Source organism: Hyalella azteca, unplaced genomic scaffold (genome assembly GCF_000764305.2).
Source record: "Hyalella azteca isolate HAZT.00-mixed unplaced genomic scaffold, Hazt_2.0.2 contig12448, whole genome shotgun sequence".
In the NCBI taxonomy this organism is placed as follows: Eukaryota; Metazoa; Arthropoda; class Malacostraca; order Amphipoda; family Hyalellidae; genus Hyalella; species Hyalella azteca.
The window spans coordinates 199882-210172 of record NW_025942407.1 but is presented as its reverse complement, the minus strand read 5'-3'; the positions used below and the strand labels follow the sequence as shown (position 1 = coordinate 210172).

Sequence of the window (10291 nt, the reverse complement as noted above, 5' to 3'; positions counted from 1 at the left end):
GACGTGAAAGGCACCAACAAGTAACAAATTCTGGTGAAAATTTTCAGACGATTTACCGTATTTTGTATTGGAAAGAGAGGAAGTACGGGAATAATTATATGGTTGTTTTGGCACTTGTGCAAGGTGTTGCACAACGCTCATGATTGAATCGACCTGAATATGTTATTTAATTATTTCTGCAATTCCAACATATATATTCCATTATGAATGGCGTCCTAAGCATGTTTTTGCTGTATGACGCCAGCGACACAAAATTTGGCACAACTTAAACCCTTTGTTGGTTGACGGTAGCTAATCCTTATTCAGTCAACATTGAAAGCTATCAATGAATTCGTATACACAGGTTTAGGATCCTCATGGTCTCGTTGATGTAATTTTTCTAGTATGAATAATGCTTTATACTGACGTTCCCTTGATAATCTTTTGATGACTGATACCAAAAATAATTAATGCATGTATAACCATATTTTCGATACTATTATGCATATAACTATTGCCATGGAGAAGTCTACAACCTTTCTTCAGACGAGAAAATCTATAATATACTTTTTTTGTAGCGGTCCGGACTTTTTACATGGATTATTTTTCACGAATAAATTATTTATCTTTTCGTTTCTGTAATAAATCTAGAGTTTGATTTACTTTTCACCGTTGGGGCACTGCCATGCGGGGCTCCAACGCTACGAGACTGGCGATAGCAGAGGCTCGATTTTGTAATTTAGGTTTCGATTTTGAACCGTATCTACGATACCCTTTGTATGTACTTATGTCATTTCTAAATTTAAGTTCAAGCATTGTATATTACTCTTCATCAGCTTGATTATGAATAAGGCATGATCAAAACGTCGTAAATTCTAATAAAATGTCTCTCGGAAATCTTATTGTTGAACTTTCAAATCCCATAAAAGCCTGATTCGGTAGGTATAGAAAAGCAGAAAGAAAATCGTAAATAAGATTTACTCTCTGGTCTTTAATAAAACTTTTATTAAAATGTGTAAACATAGATAAGATAATAAACAATTTTGTTCCTCATTAATAAAACTACCGAAACCCAAGTTAAATTTCGGGAACGAAGTTTTATATCAATACATACAAGTATCTATTTGAAAATTTAGTTAGTCTTCTCCCTGGCCACACTTGTCATCATATCTACTTCTGAATGCTAACTGCAGGCTTCCTCAGCTGGATAAAAGGCGTATTATAGTAAATGGATGATGACGTGTATTCCTCAGCTGGATAAAAGGCGTATTATAGTAAATGGATGATGACGAGTATTCCTCAGCTGGATAAAAGGCGTATTATAGTAAATGGATGATGACGTGTATTCCTCAGCTGAATAAAAGGCGTAGTATAGTGAATGGATGATGACGTGTATTCCTCAGCTGGATAAAAGGAGTATTATAGTGAATGGATGATGACGTGTATTCCTCAGCTGGTTAGAAGGCGTAGTATAGTAAATGGGTGATGACGTGTATTACAGGAACGAATGATGACGCTTAATATTATGTCGACTTGCCTTAATTTGCCGCTAGCTGAGGTATTTTTACGCACGTAATGTACGATACCTTAAGGGCAAAGCGTAATTCACTATAAACCTTCTTTACCTGATGTCATATTTCTCAAATTAATAATATTTTTTTAGGAAACTTACACAAAGTCAAGGCGATAGAAATTTATTCGGTGAGAAAGAGACACATTCATGATCATGCATAGTAAGAAGCATAGAAAGTCTTATGATAAATCGTGTTTGTTAAGATAATTGGGTAGCAATTATATTACCCTAAAGCCACGGTTCAAAATTGTTTACAATTATTTGTTCGACACTGCATAAAGTAAATTAATGAAAGTCTATCCCTGAGTTACCGTAAAAATGTCTTCTACTACATATTCAAATTGAAACTGAGGTACGAGTGTGATAAACTCGATTGCTGTTCGGATCTTGACTACAGTCGAATTTACTACACAAGTTCTTATCTTATTCGTGATAAGTAATGCCTTTTTCTATTTATAATGATTTTTTATCTTCACCCAACTATAAAACTTGTTATATAAACTCTTAAATATGAGTAACAATGGTGATCCAGGAAGTATCGAGCAGTTGTTAATATCTACGCAACAATTATGTGTACATGCTAAGTGGCCCCCATTATTGATCAAATTCAAACCACAATTCACTTATTAAATTTTTCCAAACTTGATCCTAATTTAATTTTTCAATAAATTTTTCACTTGAGCAAGCAGTGACGTTTTTCTGGAATTGCAAATGCATATGATCGATAATTACCCAACATATTTTCAGTTAATTCTACAATCTCGGTACTTGAGCTCATAGGGTGATTACGTGTAGGGTGATCATGTATAGGGTGATTACGTGCAGGGTGATTGCGTGCATTTCGTGGTTGTAGGAGTGCCGCGAAATACGGGCACAGACTCATTTATATTGACCCGTAATTTCTACATAACGTGTCCATGACAAATTTACAGATGTATACTTCCAGCAGTAAAGTTTCGCCTAAATTAAACTTTTTTCTCACACGTAAACGCCGGAAAGATCAACGGAGAGAAAGGGAAAGAAATTCGTTTTCAGGGAAAGAAATATTTGAGATCTAAATTGCTCCAGGTCCTGACATTTCATTCAGATCCCAATTAGTTATGAATTCTAATTAAGCTAACAGGACATCAATTACGGCCTAGCACAATAAAATTTTATCAACACGCACAAAGAAAATTCTATAAACTTACGTTCACTTAGAATTCGATTAATACCTAAAAGCCATTTTGAAATAGGTTTTCCAGGCATTGTGATTTTCATCAAGTTACATGCTAATGACAGTAATATCAAAAAGGTATACATTCAAGATTTTATTCTAACTCTTAAATCTTATAGGTGATTCGAGAAAAAAGGTTTGATGCTTAAGATTACCGACATCACACTTATTTTAAAATACGTTTGTAAACTTAAGGATTATTTCGTAATAGCATTTCGCATGCCGTCACTTCGCCTCAACAAGCATAGTAATTTTAATGAAAATGGTAACGTCCGTAAATTATTGTTTCAAAGACATGTAGGGATTATTATTTGGGCATAATTGATGATACAAGAAATATCAGACTCGCCTTAATTCCAGGAATTTTCAAAACGCTACACTTTGCCATAACGAAACGAAAACTACTCTAGGAGGAACGATCGTTGAATTCAACGATGTAATGTCAAATTTTTGGCGGGCGAGAGAGGTGAGGTGATGATACGATGATACTGATAATGAAGTCGGAGGGCTATAGTATGGGCTTACGACAATCCACGTCTACTTTCGGTAAAAAATTCCTAAAAATTCTTCATAAAACTGCGATGAGAAAACCTAATTGTATGGGAATACCACACTTCTCCTAAGAATATTTATTTTTTTCTTATTGATATGATCATCACCAACCCTGAAAGTGCTATTGAATAAGTTTGACAACTAACACCAAAAACTAACGATTTCGAAATAAAAATTTAGCAACCCAAACAGTATTATTTAAATAACTAACCACAAATAAATTGTATCTATGAATATCTCATTACATTATGATGACTGCAGGCGCCATTTTTGGCCAAAAAAATGTTGTGCACGAGTGTGTGACTCTAATCTAATAGAAATAGATGAGCCACAAGAAACATTTCTGAAAACTTTCAGTTCATCAACTTTCTCCAGGCGTAATCGCTAATTTTAAAATTATTTCTGTATTATATAATGCAATGCGGCGACGAGGTAATTGATATATAATGTTTATGTCGGACTTTGTCTCCTCATCTTTTGAGGGCCAATTAAAGGCGAGAAGCGAGCAACTAAATGTAAAACGTAAAACAAACATCATTCAACAAATATTTACAGCATCCCATGAGAAGGAACAAGATTACAATCTATTCTAAGTTCTCGATCAAAGAAAACTTTTTAGTTGAGGTACGCCACTGCCCATTCTCTCTGTAGTATATTTCGTGGAAGTAGAAAATTTCCTAAACAAATAATCCAGATTACATTTAGCAACAAATTACTTACTCCTCACGCGAGCTGAACTTAAAACGTGTGAACCATGAAAATAATGCAAGATTTCATGCAAAAGCCTGTATCTACAATTCATTTTAGCTCCGTATTTCAAATGAGCTGGATACAAAATCATTAGTTGTGCCAGAACTATACAGCATTTATCAAGAACATATCCAATAGACGAGGTTATGTTATGTCTCCATGTGGAGAAGAAACTCGAGTCCAATCCGAGGTCTGTTTGTGCCGTCAGGCCTAGAAAAAGAATTTGACGATGTCAGTTGTGGTCGAAACACTCAAATAAATTTAAGGTAATTTTTATATGGGAAATTATAATACTCGTATGTTTACGCAGTAATACCGTAACTGTTAATGCTTGCGCTCACATCTGTGCAAGCGATCTCTCCCACGCATAGGAATAAGGAGGCAGTCGGCACTGAATTGTGTTGCAAGATTTACTGCTCACCAGAATGTATTGCTAGAAATTCCTGCGCTCGTGCAAGCATATGAATGAACTACTTGCTTATTATCGTCTGCATTGTAGGACGATGAATGCAAAAGTACGAATGATCGGACATAAAGTTTGAACTGACGTGAAAATGTTGCGAACTTGGCGACGCTGTCTGGTCATTCAAAGTAACTGCTGTTCATGAGATTCGTTTAGGACAGCACGGCAAAGATAACGCGGTAACAACACTAGATGCCACCCTTTGCATTGCAGAATACCAACAGCCTGCTGAGGCTTGAACCCGCACTTGCGCTTCAAATCTGAGCAGTGCACCTCGCCACTAATGGTCATTAATATGTGAAGGCATAAATGTCATGTTAGAATATGTGAGGGCATGAATGTCATGTGTGAACAAGTGAGGGCATAAATGTCATGTAGGTATATGTGAGGGCACAATAGTGTCTTATGCTCAAGTGATGGCATAAATGTCATATATGTAAAAATTCTCGCTCCTGGACGCTGATTTTGCAATACTGAATAGGCGAACAGTAGTGCATGAATGTGTCCAAATCATCAATAAGTGAGAAAAGAGTTAATATAATTTCGAAGATATACGTCCTAAAATAGTTTTTATTTCCGACTAGACGTAGGGCAGACTTTGCCTCCGATGCCTCAACGATTCATCCGCATATTACTCACGGTGCATCAGTAGAACATCAAACCACAGACCACGCGACCTCAACTTTTTAGTGGAATGGAAAGATAGGTTCGATAAATTCATGTCAGCACAATCATACATGGCGTTCTCAGTTTGATCTCGGTCTGGAAACGAACTCAATTCGGTGATCCGGATCCGCAGCAGCTAGGGTGAACTCTGAATCCGGATCGGAGTTCGACGCACCGCTGGGTGCGACTTGTCTACGCGGAGAGTTCAAAGAAGTTGACGAAAAGCGGCGGAATAATCTGCGGTAGTAATAAGTTTTATCAACTGTTTAAGCTTTTAATATATACAAATCTTCAACAAATTGAAGATCGCTGGAAACGAATAGAAGCTATGTAAATTCATCAATCTTTAGTCAATTTTTATCAAGTTCTATTCATAGTTGGCTTTATTATAAACATTTCCGTAAAATTAATTCAACATTTTGTTTTCATATCGTTCACTTAAACATTTCGAAGGAAGAGCAGCACGAGTATGTATTAAACGAGTATGTACAGAACAATAACTATACAGTTTAGGCAATTAACCATTTGAAATAATGCACATGCTGTTAATTTACTTTGCAGAAATGTTGAGCGATCTACAGTTATACATACTCTCCACATGCGTCAATTATTTTTTACCTCATCTCATTTTTTGGAGCGCGAAGCTTGAAAGATTTCCTGTGTTGAGGATCGAGCTCCTTTTTGCTCGTGTCACACGAGCTACGGTCCTGTTATAGACAGAAACATTAGACGATTGACAGGTTTTTGTTACTCAATTTATATATTCTCTCATCAGAGTTTATTATGTTGCCTTTTGCTGAGGAGTTTACTGCGAAACTGGATGACTTCAGTCTATGGAATGGATGCAAACCTTCACGCGAAAAAAATTCTTTACTTTTTTGCATTTGCTCTATTTTTTTAGTAACTTTTGGGGCTTTTTGGGCTGTATGTAACATTTATTTCATTAGAATCATCGTAAAGGAATTCGCAGACATCTTTCCCACCTCTTGTGTTTCATCTTCAGAGGTGTCAACTGAGTTCTGTCGCGTCAAAGTACTGGTGGCAACGCCATCGGAGCGAGTCAGCGTCTTTCTATTTTTTACTTTGAAACTCGTGTTACTTTCGTGAGTACTTGGGTCGCTACATTTGGAATACGGATTTAAAGTTTCTGCTCGCGACCCAGAAGCTACTGCAGCTACCGTTAAGTGCGTGTTTGCTATTGAATTCTCACCGTCTTCGTACGATTCGATTCTATAAGAGACTGTCTGCTCTATTATCGTGGAATCAGAGTTTGAAGAGACAATTCCTCTCTCTGGAGTTAGAGACTTTGCTAATATTTTGGTCGAATCTGAAGTAGTCTCTAGATCGCAGTGAGCATATAGTGTAATCTGAGACGAAGTTGATTCTTCGCCTGCTTTCTGTTGAAGGCAGTGATGCGCGTCGACACTGAAGTGTACGCAGAAAAAGATATACATTAATTAGTGAGGTGCATGATAAATATAACTATTAAAAATATAATTTAATTTAATATTTTTATTCTCCCTAAATCGTTGCATGTATGTTCAATTAAATTACACATCCAATTTCATAATGACAACAATTCAAGAAATTGGAAGAAATTATTTGCATCGGCGGAGTTTTTATAACATGAAATCGGAAGATTATTTTAGAATGCTAACTCTTATAATAGCTGGAAAACCCCATAAAATGTCATATTTACCTTGGAGAGGGAATACTTTCATCAGAAGATGATAAGAGGTCGATGCTTCTACGGGCTCTTGCTCTTCTTTTTGGACCTAATATTCTTGAACGTCGCTGCGAAGGAGGTTCCAAAGAAACAATTGCGTCACGGTTGGACCCAAAACAGTTATTATCATTTTCAGATTGTCTAATTTGATGCCTTGCTCTTGATTTATTACTTGACTTTCGTGTTTTTCTGTGTCCAGGTCTCTTTAAGTTGGGTTGACTTCTGTGACAGTTGAAATTCAGCGCCTCAGTGCTTGGAAAATCATACAAGCCATCTGAGTCAGTATGGGGGAGTTCTCTTCTACCGCTTTTGTTGAAAAATGATGTGCGGATCTGATTTACAGTCAGTCGACTATCACTGGTAGGCGACTCACTTCTACTACTAACTGGAGATGGCTTTAATGCATTGTCTGTCATATAATCTTCAAGTGAGGACTCGTTTTGCAGAGATCCGTGCACAACGATCGTTGGAGGGCAGGTGTGCAGTCGAGGGGCTTCTCCCGGGAAAGAATGTGAGGAAATCAGGATATTTATTTGTCGTCGAACGCTCATATCAGTCCCCAGATTCGTTCTCTCTTTCACACTATGCGATTCGCTTGGTCCATCCGATTCCGGTTCATCATTGGTGTCAACGTCCAGAGCCGAGTCTGGCTGAGAAGTTTGCGGTTCATCCGTGGTCTCAGAATCTGTCATTCCAAGCGTAGATTCAACTATGATGGAGGGAAGAATAATTGCTGGCATTTTTGTAGGAGTGTTTGATTGGGACGGTGAAGTAGTTGCGGTGGATCCAGTTCTTGTATTTTGATCGCCAGCCAGTGAAGCCATTGGACAAGAAGGTATTGAAGAAAGAGAATGCGTCATTGAGTCATCGGTTTCAGTAGAAAAAAGTGGGTTGTTCGAATTACATCTGGATGGGCCCGGTGAATACGCCGATGAATAACCAGAAGAACTTAGATTTGATTCCGAGGTCATGTGTGAGCCGGCGGCTCCGAAAAACGGAGAGAGCAAATTAGGAGAAGGTCCAGTCAGACGTCGGTTAGGTGACTCGGGATCCGAATCAAGAATTGATGAAGGTGTTCCAATTGACGGAAAATCTTGATAGCCCAGGTAATTTTGACCATCTCTCAAGCCTCTCTTCTTCGTGGTAACAAATGGTACATGAACTGTGTTAACGATTGGTCCAGAACTAGACTCCATGTTTTCCAAGGTTCCAAAAGGATTTGAATTTCTCCTATCAAGTTTAGGAGAAGCGGAAGTAATTGTGAAAACTGGAGGTTGAAATGAATGGTTCGTACTATTTTTTCTTGTAATTGTTGGGGACTCACTGGCCATAGTAATTGTAATTGATGGTATCTTCATGACACTTCCCACGTCAAGGCTTTGTGAACGCTGACGAGGCGTAGAGTCAAACCGCTCCAGCATCTCGCCATTCTCATTATGGACATTTATGACAGGCACAAGGTTCGGCATGTCAATGAAATTAGAATCTGATAATATCAATGGAGGAGGACGAGTTTTTACCTTCGGAGAAGAGGCTGGGGATCCAGCTGGTGAAGTTCCAGGCGAAGGTAAGTTTAAAATTAGTTTTGGAACGATTAGTGGCAAACAATTTTTGTGTTTTTCTTTATTGTTTTCACCGAAAGCTTGGAAGAAAATTCGTGAGTCTGAAATTGAGGCACCAGAACTTGTCCGTTCAATTGTAACGCTGGCTTCAGATTCAGTTTCATCTGCGGTGTTTTCCATGTTTGACGATTCAGTGCTGTTGGTACGCAGCTGAGTTTGCCTTTGTTTACTTGGAGTAGGCAGAGGAGAAGGCATCGGTGTGGGCATGGGTGAAGGGAGTTCTGTGATCGGTGAGAGGCAGCGGTACTGTTCACTGGGAACCTCCAACGTCACTCCTGCACCACTCAAGCAAGACGAATTTGCTGCGCAATGCACCTGCATAAACAAAATTATCAATCGTACTATTAAACACAGTACAAATGAAAATTTTTTTCTTTTCTTGTGTGGTGAGAACGTGAGTATTATTTGCACCAATACCTTTATTTGGCCACTTGTGCCTGACGAAGACTTACTTGCACTTGGAGCGGTACAGCCAAAGAATTATTGTTGTTAAGGCCGTTGCTAACAGCAGCCACGCCGCTTGGTCCTGCCACTGCCCCGAGGTGCTGGTTGGAACCTCCTGCTGCCTGTTATATTAGACTCAAGTTTATAAGTTTATCAACGGCAACCATCTATTTGATCACAATGAACCCTAACATTCGAAGCAATTAGCCATTCAATTCAGAAAAAGGAGGTCTTGCATTTGAATAATTAACTATTGACTTAACTACGGGAACACTCAATTCTGAAGAAATTGACTCCATTTAAGAAAGATCAATATTATTTACGAGCAATTTTTAATTGATTGCTTCAATATACCCTCCGCTTGTATGATAAGCTCATTCGAATTATCCGGAGATTGTTAGCTCATCTTCATTGACCAGGATAAGAGTAAATTTCTCCCCAATTAACCGCTTGTCTACTGAAATACAAGCCGTTTTTAATGCTCTTCATGTCAATATGTATGATTACGACAAATACAATTACTATTCATTACATCAGTACAGTTGGTGTTATAGAGGTTTGACACGCAGGTGTTCTCTAAACGAATCTGCCGCGAGGTCACGAGCGGGCTGAGCGGTTTTAGGCTGGCCATTTGGTTCGTTGGCTTCCGTGGATGAGGTGAGAAGGTGTTAGTGTCCTGTTGTGATTGCCGGTTGGGCTCGGCTTGTGTGTAGAAGTCTTACATAGACGCTGTTATTATTGCCGGTTCAGAATTTATATGAAGTTTATTGGACTGTGAAGTGGGATTTTTCATATTGTTGCCTGGGAGATTTAATAGGATATTCTGCTTCCCAGGTGGGAGGGCCTTTTCTGGTGTGGCGTAGGCTTGAGAACCGACCGTGTTCCTCTCAGGCGTTTGTTCAGGGGTGTACCGTGGACGTGCACCGTTGGAAGAAGCCGACTGCCTCCAGTGTTTACCATATGGGCGTAGTTCATCCTCCGCTTCGAGCTCGGAGAGGTCTATTCACTCGGCGACGTCTTGCGACTCCTACAAGGAACCAAAGGATCGTGATGTAGGGAAGCGCCTCACCGAGATCTTGGGAAGCCTGAGCTTGGCCAGAGATGTGGTGGTGCCAGGCCGGTTTGATGGCAGTGACGGTTCGTCACTCAGAAAGTTTCTCGACGAGTTTGACGCTTACTTTGGGGCCAAATTCAAAGGTACAGACAGACAGCGCGCGAAGGAGCTGGGAAGGTTCCTTTGCGGACCGGCCAGGCGCGCATACGACGCGATGGATGGGACGAACATTCGTTATAGAGAACT

General features: G+C 39.0%; 1 protein-coding gene across 1 annotated transcript; it reads right to left on the bottom strand.

Annotated features, from left to right (window-relative positions):
- Positions 1 to 1659: 1659 nt before the first annotated feature.
- On the bottom strand, positions 1660 to 8856 carry LOC108674916 (dentin sialophosphoprotein). Its single transcript, XM_018162895.2, has 4 exons — positions 6899 to 8856; positions 6183 to 6624; positions 5818 to 5906; positions 1660 to 5436 (listed from the first exon to the last, which is right to left on the bottom strand). Exons 1-4 carry the CDS (start codon positions 8752 to 8754, stop codon positions 5280 to 5282), a joined length of 2544 nt encoding a protein of 847 aa, XP_018018384.2. The 5' UTR covers positions 8755 to 8856; the 3' UTR covers positions 1660 to 5279.
- Positions 8857 to 10291: the final 1435 nt, after the last annotated feature.